Source organism: Antechinus flavipes, chromosome 3, assembly GCF_016432865.1.
Source record: "Antechinus flavipes isolate AdamAnt ecotype Samford, QLD, Australia chromosome 3, AdamAnt_v2, whole genome shotgun sequence".
NCBI lineage: Eukaryota > Metazoa > Chordata > Mammalia > Dasyuromorphia > Dasyuridae > Antechinus > Antechinus flavipes.
In genome coordinates this window covers 553,555,889-553,572,645 of record NC_067400.1, presented here as the reverse complement: position 1 = coordinate 553,572,645, position 16,757 = coordinate 553,555,889, and the positions used below count along the sequence as shown (strand labels likewise).

The 16,757-nt window shown below is 37.5% G+C and overlaps 1 protein-coding gene across 1 annotated transcript; it reads right to left on the bottom strand.

Moving 5' to 3' along the window:
• Positions 1 to 7,697: 7,697 nt before the first annotated feature.
• On the bottom strand, positions 7,698 to 16,525 carry LOC127557400 (hypoxanthine-guanine phosphoribosyltransferase-like). The gene is made up of 2 exons (XM_051990730.1): positions 16,490 to 16,525; positions 7,698 to 8,387 (listed from the first exon to the last, which is right to left on the bottom strand). The coding sequence occupies exons 1-2, from the start codon at positions 16,523 to 16,525 to the stop codon at positions 7,698 to 7,700; spliced, it is 726 nt and encodes a 241-aa protein (XP_051846690.1).
• Positions 16,526 to 16,757: the final 232 nt, after the last annotated feature.

Genomic DNA, 16,757 nt, shown 5'->3' with positions numbered 1-16,757 from the left:
CTGCCTTTCCTTGTCTGACTGCTTGTGGGGAGGGAGACTCCCTTTCTTGCAAGATCGTAATAAAATTCCTTTCTGAGAAACTGCTTTAATTTATTTGAGCCAGTGGTCTTGTCCCACACAGTTTATGGGAGCTTGACCAGGATCTCGAGAACTAACAGGATGGATCCCCGCCTTGCTTTAAGCAGCCTTCGAAATTCTCAGACCTTTCCCTCCTTCTAAAGTCGAGTGACTCAAAGAGAAAAGATTCAAGGCAAAACAAAAGTCAGTAAATTCCAGACAACTAGGAATTGGATAGCAATCAGTCCGGCAACTTTTGTGCACTAGACGCCAAAGGGTAAGTGACCTGTGAGACCCTTGAGTCGAGGGTGACAGGCTCTGGAGGGGTTATCTGGACAGAATAGGCCTTTTGGGGTGACTAAGGGCTGGGGGAATGACTCTGCCAAATTGGATGTAAGAGACTGAAAAGTCTCATCAACTATTTAAAATGGGAGGGCTCAGCCAAAAGTCTCCATCTGTAGAAAAGATAGTCTCTTGGGAAGATAGAAAGGCAAAAAGTAAACATATTGTTGCTCTGTATGGGGAGGATACTCCCAGGGATATCTGACTTAAATCTCAATGTAAAATAAACTTCTGTGTGTGTGTCTTCTTTGCATTCTGTGTTTTGTGTTAAAAGTTAGCAATCTAAGTGAGAGTTAAGGAGTCAGCCTCTGCTGCCAGTTTGGAAAAGATCAGACTGGATTGTTTCAGAGTAGTAGGTAGTTAGGTAGGTATGAGAAGAGTTTATACTGAAAGGGAATAGAGAGTTTGAGAATTTGGGGGGAAATGTAAAAGTGGTATGCTACCACTTTAAAAAAAATGAATGAAATGAAAAATGACATTTCTGTGGACCCACAACTGGCTATTTGAGTCTACAGAAATAGTTAAGTTACAGAACTGTTAAAAAAATTCATTTTAGTAGATTCTGGGATTTTTGAAAATAAGTTTTAAATTGCTTATCCTACCAATTAAATTGAGTTGGTCTATTATATTTTTAAGTAGGTCTAATTTACATGATTAAAAGCCTTCTGAGGGAAACTGCAGAAGGAAAAAAAAAAAAAAAACCAAATTGCTCTCTCTCTCTCTCTGGGTTTTTCCAAGCTTTTCAGGTTTGTGGAATCTTGGCTAGGGAGGACTGACCTGAGGTTCTGAGGTTTTCTTTGGTGTCCCAACATTTTTGACATGGGCCACTCTCCAGCATTTCTTCATGGAGACAGTCACTGGATCACAGAGCTGTAGCCAGGCACTGGGGTCCAAATTTCTCCAACCCTCTTCCCCCAGGGTCTGCCAATTTCTTAAAACCCTGTGGTCAGATTTGAAAAGGCAGTTTTCTGCTATCTTAAGTTTTGGGGTTGTGTGTGTTTACATTGGAATTCTGATTCTGAAATTGTAAGGGATAATTACTATTAACTCATGCATGCTAAAATTGTGAGCTTATATATTTTGATATAAAAATTAAGAAATGTGTGCATTGATTTTAAAAATTTTGGTTTTCTGGTAACTTACCTAAAGAGGTCACATATTTGTATCTCCTAATTAGATGAAATATATTTAAGCTACTAAATTGTATATTGGGTAATTTGTAAAAATTGTGTGAGTTGTGCTCTAACATTTTGTTGGTCCAGCTGAATGTGTGGCATAAATTTTGTGAAATTTGATCTATTTAGACTATTAATGTTAAGATTTGTCTTGCTTTCTCCCTTTAACAAAGAAGTAAAAGCAAGAAAATTGGCATATAGGGATGTGTGTAATTACAGAACAAATAGTATCTGAAAGGTGTGTAACATGTCTAAAGATAAATAAGAAGGTATTGAGGAATTCCTCTCTGGAGAGAGAGGAAACCTGGCTCCAGAATATTTAAGCTAGGTTTTAATGAAATGACACCAGTGGGGAAACTGAGGTATAGGGGGATGAGTGGAAGCTTTCCCCTGAGCTCTGCTGCTAAGAGGGAATAACATTGGAACAAATTGTACCTAAGAATGGATTGGTAGAGATTATTGATTCCGATAAAGGAACATTTTTTAAAATAACTTTTTATTGATACAACCCATGCCAGAGTAATTTTTTACAACATTATCCCTTGCACTCACTTCAAAGGAACATATTTTATCTATAAGGTTTTATAAGAAACAATAGGGAAGGATTGCCAATTAAGTAACAATTCCATACACTAAGCATATGCCCTCAACCAGGAGAGTGGAAAGAATGAATCAAATTCTTTTTTTTTTTTTTAAATAATTTTTTATTGATAGAACGCATGCCAGGGTAATTTTTTACAGCATTATCCTTTGCATTCATTTCTGTTCCGATTTTTCCCCTCCCTCCCTCCACCCCTTCCCCCAGATGGCAAGAGTCCTTTACATGTTGAATGGGTTGCAGTATATCCTAGATACAATATATGTGTGCAGAACCAAACGGTTTTCTTGTTGCACAGAGAGAATTGAATTCAGAAGGTATAAATAACCCGGGAGGAAAAACATAAATGCAAGCAGTTTATATTCATTTCCAGTGTTCTTTCTCTGGGTGTAGCTGCTTCTGTCCATCTTTGATCAATTAAGGCTCTCTTTATCAAAGTGGTCCACTTCCATCAGAATACATCCTCAAACAGTATCGTTGTTGAGGTATATAATGATCTCCTGGTTCTGCTCATTTCACTCAGCATCAGTTCATGTAAGTCTCGCCAGTCCTCTCTGTATTCATCCTGCTGGTCATTCCTTACAGAACAATAATATTCCATAACATTCATATACCACAATTTACTCAACCATTCTCCAATTGATGGACATCCTTTCATTTTCCAGCTGAATGAATCAAATTCTTAAGAATCTGTTTACTAAATTGCTATTAGAGATTAAATTGCCTTGGACCAATTACTGCTTTGTTAAAGAATTAGAATGGTTCCCAGAAGTAACCAGGACTTTCCTCATATGAGATTGGTTTATTTTATTTGGGAGCAGAAAGGGGAAAAACCCTCTTTTGAAACAAATAATAAATTTTTAAGGAATTATATACTGTCAGTGTGTTCAAGCCCTCATCCTAAGGGCTTAGGAAACAAGGATTGCTGACCCAGATGAAACCTTTGGAGTTTGCAGTTTTCAGGAGAGTGGACGATTATTAAGTCTTGGGAGAAGCAGAGTGGGAAAGACCTCAACAGACCTTACAAATCACTAAGACTGCAGCCTGGAAGTTGAAAACACCAAACTTATAGGAACTACGGAGGAATCACAAGAATGGCCTATTAAGGACAATTTATAACCTCTAAAATTGACTCTGCAATTAGTAATATTTTGGTGGGAGGTGGGAATGTTTGTGCTTAGAGGAATTTTAACAATATTTGTGTTGTACCTGTTATTTATATTTTATATACTTATATATATATATATTTTTTTATTTACTCCTCAATTGAAGGAGTTGAATTAACTTTTTTTTAGAATGAAGAAATTATTAATGTTCATTCTGATAAGGTTCTTTTATGTGAAATTAGGATATTCTATAGTCTGTATGAGTTTGAATTAGTTGTATTGTGTCATCTTACAGTTATATCCATTATTTAAAGGGAATCTGAGAATAATAGTTTTTGCCTTTGTCCTTTTGAACATGTTTCTGTTATGGAGAATATGCAATTTAGAATTTTTCTATATATTGAGTATTTTAAAGCAAAATGATTTGTGTAATGTTGAACTTAAAACCATCTACTTAGATATGAAAGATATGCTGTGAACGTTCTAGGATGAATCTCTTATTGATAACAATGTAAGATCATAGTCAATACCTATTTAGGATATGTGATTCTTGAGAGCTAAACTCACCTGAAGCTTTGATTGATTAGATTTGCTATTGGAGATAAAATCTTTTGGGACTGTAGCTGACATTAATTGGAGTTTTAAATCCAGGTATGACTGTCTGATGAATCATCTAGTCAGTGATCCACCTTCTGAAAGAAATAAATATGCCACAAGCTACTCAGAAGAATGTGATCTTGAATTGTTAACAGGTGGAAGTTAGTATCTTTGTATGAGTTGTGAGGAGGACCTTGGTCTCTGCTTAAGATGGGATCCTTCTGACTCAGTTTCCCAGTGGTGTTCTTTTGAATAAGAAGCCACCTAATTATTCCTGAGTCTGGCTTAAGGTGGAATTGTTACTATCATATATGAGCTCTCAAGCCAAGGCCTGAAGGACCTGTTTTGGTGCTATTATAATCATATCCATCCTTTTTTTTCTCTTATGGCAGATTTTTATAATTAGAGCAAATGGTCAGTAGAAGCCATGAGCATGATTCAAAAAAATTTAAAAACGTGTTCATTATGTCCTAAAGTAGGTAAGTGAATATTTGGCCTAGTCAGCTATCTGTTGCTAAGTGTATATGTCTGTCTATTTATTTTAACACCTCTCTGTTGTTGCTGACTTTTGTGAAGATATCTTTATTTGTGAAAGGCTACCTACTCCAATTATGAGAGATATAACTTCTGGGGATAATAGGTTGGCCCGGCTACTTGAGCCCAAGAAGAAAACCAGTCAAGAAGGAGATGTGTGTGGAAGGCTATCTTCATAGTCCCTGGTGGGCCCTCCTATCCCAATCTGTGTTATCCAAAATAGTTAGAATGAAGGGCAAGAAGGGAGGAAACTGCCTGGGTGATTTCATAGTTAATATTCCCATGAGGAATATCCCACTGTCTGATGCAACTTATTGCCAATGTGATTCAGAAACTGCAAAATCATCAAGATAAAAGGTACAGTCATGGGATTAGCATGATAGATTGTGGCTCAGGAGAGAAGGATGGGAAATGGAGCCTGGGAGGATAAGTCAGACTTCAAAAATGAAGATAATCAGGAAGTTGAAGAAATGTATAAACTTTGGTGTAAGAAGCTTTTCACTGATGAAAGAGAGAGGGGAATTGAATGAAGTGAAAACTCTCTCACGAGATGGAAACAGTGTTGTAAAACTTGAGTGAAATTTGACTGGGCCCCAGGGCTACTAGGTTTCTTTCTCCAGAGATCACCTGGTTTACAAGGAGCCCAAGAGACCTTTTCTTTGTAAGACTAAGTTGGGACCACTTTGGCATTGAAATTCCAAGTTTTTCCTCATTTATGACTTAGAATATGAGATCATTTGTCCTGACTAATCAGGGCAAAGATCCAGCCTTTAGGGAGTATTAGCCTAGGACCCTATATGATTTTTGTCTGCTTACTGTATCTTGCCTCTCCTTGTCTGACTGCTTGTTGTGAAGAAGACACCCTTTCTCAAGAGATCGTAATAAAATTCCTTTCTGCTTTTACCTTGAGAAATTTCCTTGTTTTATTTGAGTTGATGGTCTTTGTCCCACACAGGAGGCTGAAGAAGAGTGAAAAATGACTCAAAACTCAGCAGGTCCTCATTTCTCAGACCATCTTTCTGGAATTCACAAGAGCAGTCCTCAATGGAGTGCCCTCCCATTGCCAAATCAGGGTCTACTTCCTTAGCCTCCCTTTCCCCCATTGCCCTGGAGGCTCCTCTCAGATTCCACAGAGATCACCTTCCCCTCATTGTTAGCCCTTACTTGACCCTGATACTCCATCTATTCCTCTCTATTCCCCCAGTCTTTATGTACCTCCTCGCAAGCTGTAATGAGTTCCACAAAATCAGCGGGTAAGGTGTGGCTGCCCTGGCCATAAAGCTGCCTCTGCACTGTAACAGACTCGCTGGTCTCTCAGTTGTCACTCTGCTGTGGTCCTTCCCTGCTGCATTCACATCACTCTTTCATATCTGTTATTTGAGATATTCCAGAGGCAGCTAATCTCTTCTGGTTGCAGCAGGACTCAGGCGAGGACCAGTAGTGAACAGGGAGAAGGTGGCAGAGGAAGCCCCAGTGTCAGGAGGGGCTCAGGGAGTCCCAGTGAGGAGGTCCCCAATAAAAGGGTGTGGTTGGCAGAGCAGGAGCATTGATGAAATTGCCCCCTGGGGGAGGCAGAAAAGGGCACTGAGGGAAATCAGTTTAGCCTCCTGGTCCTATCCTTTGTGGAGGTTCCTCTCCTCCCCTCCCTACCATGGATATCCCCACCTTACTATGTTCCATCAGAAATCCCGATTATATCAAACCCCTGAGGTTAAATTTCCCCAATAAATCTGCCCATGGCTCACACCACCTTTCCTGAATCTTGGACACCGTCTCTCTACTCACCATTCTCCCATTGCCATGTTGGCTTGCCCCTTTCCCCCCACCATGCCTGATAGTATTTTTTTCTCCTTAAAGCTAATTCTCTTTTTATGAATGCTTACCACTAAGGGCATACTCCAACATCATGGGGTATTCCCTTTTTGGTTAATTGTGAGTTCCACTAGAAAAACTCTTTTCCATCATTAATTGTTAGAACCCCTTTTCTTGCTAATTATACACTCTCCCAGCTCTTTCATATTTACCATTTCTGTGTCTATTGTATCTCTTTAGTTTGTTTATAAGCAAAGGGAATGTCCATTGTGAATTCATTATATCTCTGAACCCCAATATTTGATGCCTCCAACGATCTTATTCAGTGATCAGGAAATGCTCTCTTAAACCACCATACCAGTAGAAATGATTTGGACCATCACAGTGCAGTTAGATATTTGATCAGTTTCATAGCTCAAATTTACTACAGACAAGATTTCATTTCAGGGCTTAAGGGTATCCAATGAAATGAGATGGGATTGAGTTCTTATGCAAACTTCCAGAGTGATGGCCCCATCATAGAACAATGACTTTCTTTTAAAGAGATAGCCTTTATTTTAAAAATTTTGCCTTATAGATTTCACAATTCAAATGTCATAGATTTCAGAATGTCAATTCTTTTTTTTTTTCTTTTTTTTTTTTGCTGAGGCAGTTGGGGTTAAGTGACTTGCCCAGGGTCACACAGCTAGGAAGTGTTAAATATCTGAAGTCAAATTTAAACTCAGGTCATCCTGACTTCAGGGATGATGCTCTATCCACTAGATAGAACCACCTAGCTACTCCTGTCAATTCTTCTTTAAAAGAAAATTTCTTCTGTATGGTAAACACAAAAAGGAAATAATCTGTAAGAAGGGGTCACAACTCAGTGAACTTTCAATAAAATAATTGAGATGAACAACAGAAAGAAAAGTAAGTCTTTGCTTCCATTTTAATGCAGCATTAGCAAGAATAGCCAAAGATTTTAAAATCATAATGTAACCTTGAGATAGATAAGGGTAGCAGAAAATAATCAAACCTCTTGTATCTTGTATAGAACTAGAATACATATTGAATCAGATTGCTTCCTTTTTGACAAGGAAAGATATTAGTCAACATTCAATCAGTTCTCTGCATTTCCATCAACATATATAATTAAATTACTCCTTTAAAAAAATCATTCTATCTTCTTTACATGAACCTTATGTGCATACTACTTTAAGCATGTCAGTGCAGAAATTTAAGCAAATGAAGCAATACAAACCACCCAGGAAAAGTGATATTCTCTTTAAATGTTGTAGGGTAAATGAAACAATCAGAACTGTAGCAACTGTTTGATATTCCTCCAATATAAAACAGATAAAATACAATCTGTGTAAAAAGTTCTAATAAACAGATAGCCATGATATGGAAATAAAGGATAAATTGCGCTGGGAATCCAGAGGTGAAGCTGATGTGTTTCCCAAGAGTTTCAAAGCTCTTCTGCCCACAAACTGGAACTCATGCTTTGTACTTGTCTTTGCCAGCCTCACTGATGATACAGACATGATTTAAGTGCCTGAAGTATTCATTGTAATCCAGGCCATAGCCAACAACAAATTGGTCTGGAATTTCAAATCCCACAAAGTCGGGTCTGTATCCCACACTTCGTGGGGTCCTTTTAAACAACAAGCTGGCTACTTTCACCAGCTTTGGATTATGCTGCTTGACCAGGGAAAGCAAAGATTGCATGGTTTTCCCTGTGCCAATTATCTCTTCAATAATCAGGACATTCTTTCCAGTTAGGGTGGAGAGATCATATTCCCCAATCACTTTTATGTCTTCTGTTGACTGGTCATTGCAATAGCTTTTGATTCTGATAAAATCTACAGTCAGAGGAATTGATGGATCACTATTCCTGTTCACTGACTTGATATAATACAGAAAATCAGCAAAGAATTTGTAGCCACCCTTGAGGACACAGAGGACAGCCATGTGGTGGTCTCTCATCTCCTTCATCACTTCTTGTGCCAGACGTTCAGTCCTGTCCAGGATTAGTCCATGAGGAATGAGGACTTTTTCCAGATCTTGAGCATAATGTTTAGGGATGCAAAATAAGTTCGGGTCATAGCCTGGCTCATCATCTGCAATCATGACGCTGGTGCTGATGTTCTCCCTGATGGTGTAGGAAGCAGGACTGAGGCAGCTGGGCTTCAGCAGGAGGAAAAGGAGAGAAGAAGAGAAGGAAGAGGAGGAAGAGGAAGATGGAAGGAGAGAAAGAAGTTGAGTAGGAGGAAGAAGAGGAAGAGGTTAAGTAATACCCAGGGAGCAAAGATAAGATGATAACTTGCCACCTCCAGCTCTAAACTGAATCTCAGTGATTCCTATTTCACCACTGGTACTTCAAAGGAAGGGACAGTGTCAAAGTTACTGTCCTGAAATAGGACTTTCTTTGCCTGTGCTATTAGGGAATATATTAGCTAAAGACTTCCCCTTATTTGATAATTAAATTGATCTCCCCTCCTCTATCCCTTAACACCTAACCACTGAGAGAAAGATAACTTCATTATGTAGTTATTCTCCGTGTTAGCTTGTAGGATGAGAAAGTGAAGGCAACTACATTCTTCTTTCTAGGAGACATAATATGAAAGAAAAGAAATCAAGGATGGATCGTCTGAGGAGAAGTTAAAGACGGTGGCCTCAAAATTTAATTACTTTAGATTTATTAAGGACTGCTAAGTTGGAGTACAAAGCTGGTCTCAAACACATAGTAGCTGTGCTAACTTTGGCAAATCACTTAACCCTGTTTGCCTCAGTTCCTAGTCTGTAAAATAAGCTGGAGAAGGAAATATCAAACCATTCCAGTATCTTTGCCAAGAAAATCCCCAACGGGCTTATGAACAACAAAATTTGTTAAGCATTAGGAAGCCTTTGATTTTAGTTTTCTTCTCTGCTGCTTAGAAAGTACTCCTAGAAATGACCAGCAGGATGAATACAGAGAGGACTGGCGAGACTTACATGAACTGATGCTGAGTGAAATGAGCAGAACCAGGAGATCATTATATACCTCAGCAACGATACTGTTTGAGGATGTATTCTGATGGAAGTGGATCTCTTCGATAAAGAGAGCCTTAATTGATCAAAGATGGACAGAAGCAGCTACACCCAGAGAAAGAACACTGGGAAATGAATATAAACTGCTTGCATTTTTGTTTTCTTCCCGGGTTATTTATACCTTCTGAATTCAATTCTCCCTGTGCAACAAGAAAACTGTTCGGTTCTGCACATATATATTGTATCTAGGATATACTGCAAGCCATTCAACATGTAAAGGACTGCTTGCCATCTGGGGGAAGGGGTGGAGGGAGGGAGGGGAAAAATCGGAACAGAAGTGAATGCAAGGGATAATGCTGTAAAAAATTACCCTGGCATGCGTTCTATCAATAAAAAGTTAAGAAAGAAAGAAAGTACTCCTAGAGAGATCAACAAGAATGATGCTCTAGGAAATTCCTCTTCATCATAGGAAAAAAAGATGCTTTTTGAGAGCTGAGAAAATCTAAACTTGTGGTGCTTGATTATCTATGAATTCACATGGGCCAACATAAGGAGGCAGAGGATTGTAATAGAAAGAGACTTGGAGAATGTTCAGAAGCAGATGAAGTGGATTTGAATCTTGCTGTCATTTACCCCTGATCTTTAGCAAGTCCTTTAAACTCAGTGTCCTTATCTGTAAAATAAGGGAGGTTGGACTGGCTGGCTTTGAAAGATGCTCTGAACTCTAGGATTCAAAGTTTCTGATTTTACGATTCTGGAGTCAGGATTATAGCAAACTTTCTGCTTTCCTCTGCTAATTTCCTAAGTTGATACTACTGGATCCATTTTATTTAAGAATATAAATCTCATCACTAGATAAGATCCACAATACAAAAAAAAGTTAAGAATCTACATTATCACACTCAATCTCATTAGGTTTGTATTGGTTCAATTATCTTTATGTAGATGGTTTTCAGATCCACCCGCATAGGTTAACCTGTCTGCTGAACTTCACCCACTGCTTTTTGAACAACTCAAATTGGATGCCCCTTAAGAATCTCAAATCCACCATGTCTAAACCAAAAGCACTATATTTCCTTCAAACCCTTTGCTCTTTAAAATTCCTTATGACTGTCAAGATCACCATTATTCTCATGATTACTCAGGCTCATAATTTCAATGTCATCTTTATCACCCCACTTCAGCTCATCCCTGATATCCAATCTGTTGTCAAATCTTTACTTTGAGGATTAAATATCAATCTCCTGGTCTTCCCCTATTTTTCATCCTCCCCTCATTCTTGCCCTATTCCCTCTAAAGATTCCCTGTTATTTACACTATCTACATATTGCATATGCACACCAATATTTGTATAGAATGTCCCCATTTGAAAATGAGCTTTTTGATGGTAGGACCAATTTTTGCCTTTATTGCATATGCACACCAATATTTGTATAGAATGTCCCCATTTGAAAATGAGCTTTTTGATGGTAGGACCAATTTTTGCCTTTCTTTTATTCCCAGCACTTGGTTCACTGCCTGATATATAGTAAGTGATTAATAAATGCTTGTTGACTTACTGTACTGAGTGCATAACTAGGCTATGCCAAGGAAAGTAGCTGGTGCTGGGTCACTCCAGAGCTTTTGAATGCTACCTCAGGACTTCCCTAATAATTCCACTACACTACCCACTTCCCCAACCAGAACAATTAAGAATATTATTGTGTGTTACTGTCAGTTCCCATGTGCTATCCCATTTGATCCTGAAGTCTACCTGAGTTAAAGATGTTAAAATTCCTATATTTTACAGATGAGGAAATGTAGAGGACTAATATTGAAAAAGTCCATGTACAGGAAAAGTTCAGTTCAGGTGTTATTTGAGACCTGCTCTCTGTAAGGGTGAACAATTTAAAGCATTAGCTCACCACCTCTCTTAATAAGAGAGGAAAGACATACTCAAGATAAATTTAGGATAATCTTGATGGAGAATGCATATGACAGGAAAAATGCAGCATAATTATGCTATTTTCAACACTGTTTTGACAAATACCTTGTTATTGATGATTACTGTTATTTACGACCCTGTTATGATAGACATCTTGTTATTGCTAGTTAAGGTGGAATTTGAAATAAGGTCTTTACATTAATCCTGGAATGTACATAGTACCCATCTAGAAGTAGCTGGTGTTAATGCAACACTAGTTTAAAGAGTATATAAACTCTGTCTCTCAGATTAATAAACAAAAAAATTGCAAAGCATATTTTTCCACCTTTTCCATGGAATATTCAGTTCAGATTCACACGCTGGGTATTCACTGGAACTGGACTCTTAACAAAGAAACTAAAATTTAGGCAGAATAAGAAAACCTGATCCATGAACCAGACACTCATGCAAACCTATCATAGCTCTAATGACCCCAAGTGCCCTCAACAGACCAGCTCTTAATTTTCACAAATCTGTAGGAAAGGGGGCATTTTCCTAGGATAAAACCTACCTTTGATGTCTTGGCTGAGAAAGTTTTTCAATCAGGATCACAGCTGCAGATGGAGTCTACTTTAGTCTCAGAGAAGGGATTACTCCATGAGAACCAGTTCTAGGCTTTTATATACTTTCCCCTGATAACTCCACCCCTTCCCCATTCACTTTCGGAGTACAAAAAAGAGTTTTCACTTCTCAGAATCAATAAAGAGGAAGTTTATTCTTAATCAATTAATTATAGCCGTTTTCTAATTATTTACTAAGTAAAGTGCTTAAACAAAGAGAGACTCACTCTTCTCTTTAGTGAAAAGAGCTTTTTACTAAATAATCTCATAGTAGAAATAATGAAAGGATTTTAATGTCTCAGTAAGCCAATCCAGGCCAAAATTTCACTGTTTCTGCTTTTTAAACTGGACATCAATCATCTACTTTAAGGGAATCAAAGCCTTCTCAGGAGCTCCAGGGCAAGAAAGTCCTCTAGGTCATGCTGGGCAGTAAGAGAGGGACAGCTGCTGGAGGGAGAAATAGAAAGAGTGGCTTTCCCATATTCAGGAAATATCCTGCCCTGGATGGCTGATCTAGCTCTATGGTCTTCTGAGGTTGGCCACAGGATTCAGGTTAAGGAACTGAAAGATCCTGAATTCCAGGCACCTAAGGAGCATGACAGGATAGCATGATATAAAGTGCCATGACCATTTCATGGAGGAAAATTGAATAGTAGCTTACTGCTTCCATATCTCTCCTGAACTATAATAAAAGATAACTTTTGTACAAACTTTCAACTTGGCTAAAAATATATTTTTATTTTTTTGAGTATAGCACTTTATTTTTTCTTACTTTTTATAATTTTATTCATTTAATATTTTCCCCAGTTACATTTAAAACCATTTTTTTGCATTTTAATAACAGCTTTTTTATTTTCAACATACATGCAAAGATAATTTTCAACATTCATCCTTACAAATCCTTATGTTTCAAATTTTTCTCCCTTTCCTCCACACTCTCTCCAAGACAGTAAGTAATCCAGTATATGCAAAACATGTCAACATGATTTCATTTGAACCTTCCTATTTAATCATGATGAAAATCACCTAATCTTGTTTTGAAGAATAGTGCAAACCGGCCTCTCTGGGCCAACAAATTACTTACATCTCCTCTCCCAAGAAATTTCTACAACTCCACACTTATTGCCTTATAGTAGACCTTTTTCTCTTCTTCCCAGCCACTCCTCCTCCTTCTCTTTCCAACTAGGCTCTGATGCTTATGTCTCTTGGAGGAATCCCCTCCAAGAGGCTGAAGCCCTAGGAAATATCATATATGAAAACCTAGCTCAACACATTGCTTAGCAATTACCATCCCTCCATCCTGGCATATCCTTTGGATTCCAACAATTTTGAAACCTTGGTGGCCATTTATCTGGCCACATCCTTTATCCCCTACTTATCAGGGAAAGCTCTTTTATTACTGCCCACTGCAACCCAAGTCATCCCAGGATTCTATTTAAAGCTATCCACCCCTTCCCCTGTGTTCCCTAAAATGCCTGTTCTATAGATAAAAATCTAACTTTCACCTTAAACTTTTTTCCCATTACTCTCTCCTTTCATCAACTTGCATTCACTGAGACCTGACTCCTCCCTGATGAGACAGCTTTTCCTATTTTTGCATATACAGCCATGAAGGGACAAAGAAACTCAGACCCCCTCAGATGGTCATCTAAAGGGGAGACAATCTTTCCCTTTTACTTTTCTTAATATCTGACCAGATCTAAGATCAGAATTCTCAGCAGGAACATCTACAGCAGATCTTCTTCCTTCTCTTGAACTCCTCCCTCTCCTCAGGAAGAGAGATTTCACCTTTGACCAAGACTAGAACTAGGAATATTGGGTCAGATCTTTGTATTCCAATTGAAAGTAATATGTGTTTTATCATGGTTGAGAGGATTATATCCTCTAATAATACAGAACAGATTCTTTACCGTTTTTGCATGGACCCTTTTGATACTGTGTGAAGCCAAAGGATTCTAAGAAGAATGCTTTGAAATTTGTAAATTTACAAATGAAACTAATTATTTGAAAATATAATTATCAAATTAAAAAATAGTGGAGATGACTTTCTTTCAACTCATTCTTCCCTAAAGGAAAGAGTTTGTTTGGTTTTTTTTTTTTTAACTGCTTCCCTGTTAAAAAAAAAAAAAAAAAAAAAGTCTGCTGCCAACTATTTGAAAATAATGTAGGGCTTCTTATCCACTGGCATCTCAGGAGAAAAAGGAAGGTAAAGAAGGATAGCTATTAAACATCTTCTATGTTCCTGACACAGTGCTATAGTCCTATATATATATATATATTAGGCCATTTGATACAACCACACTAGGAGGCAGGTGATAGAAATGACTATGATCTCCATTTTGCAATTGAGGGGGCTGAGGCAGAGAAAAATTAAGTGACCTGTCCAGGATCACATAGCTAGTAAATGTCTGAAATGCTGAATAATATTTTGTACTGTGCTCTAAATTAAATATATGGCTATCATCCTCCCTCCTACAAATATAGATGAGTAAATATTTTAAGCATGAACTCCCCAGATATAATAGATTACTCTTTGCTCAGTGTCAGATGATCTCCCAGACCATCTATCTTGAATCCATACAAGTAATCATTAGTGGAACCTTTTCCCATCCCATCACTAAGATAAGTTTTCTGTCTTTTGCATCCCTTTGTCTAATCTTTTCCCCCTTCCTCCTCATACATTCCCCCAGAGGCCCTTCTCTTTCTGAGATCACAAAGATAATCTTTCCCTCATTGCTGACCCTTGACTTTACAACTTATACATTCCTCTCTGTATCCTTATTATTGTCCAAGCTTTTTTAAAAAATAGTATTTTATTTTTCCAATACAAGATAGCTTCAACAATTATTTTTGCAATATTTTGTGTTTCAAATTTTTTCTCCTTTTCTACCTTCCCAAGATAGTAAGTAAGCATTCTAATATGTTATACATACACAATCACTTTAAAACATTTTTTCCATTTTAGTCAGGTTACAAAAGAAACATCAGAATTAAACAAAAACCATGAGGAAGAAAAAGCAAAAAAACAAACAAAAAAAAAAGGTGAAAATAATATGCTTCAATCCACATTCATTCTCCATAGTTCTCTCTGGATGTGGATGGCACTTTCCATTACAAGACTATTGGAATTGTCTTTAATCACTTCATTGTTGAAAAGAGCCAAGTGCATCACAGTTGATTATCAAATAATCTTGTTACTGTGTACAATATTCTTCTGGTTCTACTCACTTCACTTAGCATCAGTTCTTGTAAGTCTTTCTAGGCTTTTCTGAAATCAACCTGCTTACCATTTCTTATAGAACAATAATATTCCATTACATTCTTATACCACAACTTATTGGGTCATTCCCTAATTGATAGATATCTACTCAATTTCCAGTTTTTTGTCACTACAAAAAGAGCTGCTACAAACATTTTTGCACCTTTAGATCCTTTTCCCTCTTTTATGATCTCTTTGGGATTACTCATTAGTGATGTTGTCCAATCTTTTCTCCTCAGAAAATGTAATGTACTTTTTCAAAACAACTTGATCCATTTATAGGCAAGATCTGGCTAGACTTGGATTAACTGAAAATCTAGAGATTGTATCCAGTTCTCCAGTCCTAAAGATGTGCAGTGTCATTATGTGCTTTAGATACAGCACTGCATCTGAATTCATAACTGATATATTAATTATGGCATAATGGCCAGGAAGATTTTGAATAAAGTTTCCATCAGGCAATTTTCAGTGTTTTAATATGATTTGGAGAACCAGATGCAAATGTATAATGTCTAGGATGCAAAATCATGGCTCTTAGTGAGTTTTTTGGTTTATTTGTTTTTGGTAATTTATTAACTTTACCCATGTTTTTCTAGCTTCTGTTAAAAGAATATTACTGTATCGGTCTCTACACTGAGAATGGTTGGAGTCAAACAAAGCAGGTTTAGAGACAGGTTTTTAGAGATCAAATAGTAATTTATTCACTTTCAGAGTGAGAAATAGTTTGCTAACTGGAAACTTCTGAGTAGGAGAATTCACCTATTGCAAAAAAGATAGAGATTTTAGGTGCATATCATAAATGGGAAGGTAGAATCATAACACAGTCGTATGTATTTGATTTTGTTGGTTTGAATGGTTTTCCAAGATTTGAATGGTTTCCCAGGACAAGTGAAAGAATGGAAGGTAGTACAACAGTTCTCAGGTTGTTTCAAATCTTTAAAGTTGGATCTATTTCCTCCTCAGGACACAGAACAAGAGTTTTGTGACTTAAAACAGTTTTCTGTAACTTTTGATGCCCTTCTGATATTATACACAGGTATGGTATAGCACAAGAAAATAGCCATTGTCAGAATGACTGAAAATTTTAAATTGCATTGTGAGTTTCTGACTGACAAGCCAGAAGAGGCAGCGCTGAAAAATCTAAATTATTAGTATGGTCATTATGCATATGGTATTGATTTATATTGATGAGAACACTAAGTCCCATAATCTTATGGTTGTGTCATGGCTTCCTGTAATGGATCTGTGAGTCTGAAGCTTGACACCCAATTTTAGCCATTGTGTTCGTATGCCCCACCAGTGTGTGTACACTGGTTTGTTTCCTCACATCCCATATCCTTGCAGTTGAATCTCCATTACAAGTTACACATCAATTGTTGGGTACAAATCCAAACCATGTACTGCACTGAGATGTCAGTGATAATATCTGATAACCTTATTATATTTGAGATCCCAGTATTTCACGTGCTTATCTTACGCTCAGAAGAAGTATAGACTCCTTGTACTTGACCATCATCCCTTTTACAATACCAATATGATGATAGTTTTAATTTGCCAGATCTTTGTAGTCTTATCAGCAGAATTTGTAACAAACCACTGATTGCCAGTTCCACTGCAAGATATCAGATCCAGCTTAGTTGTCCACCGATGACTCTGTAGGGTTTCCATGGATTCTACTATGAATTAGCATTAAAGAGATCTTTCTGGACATCACTGCAGCATTCTTGGTGCCTCTAGCTTCCCTC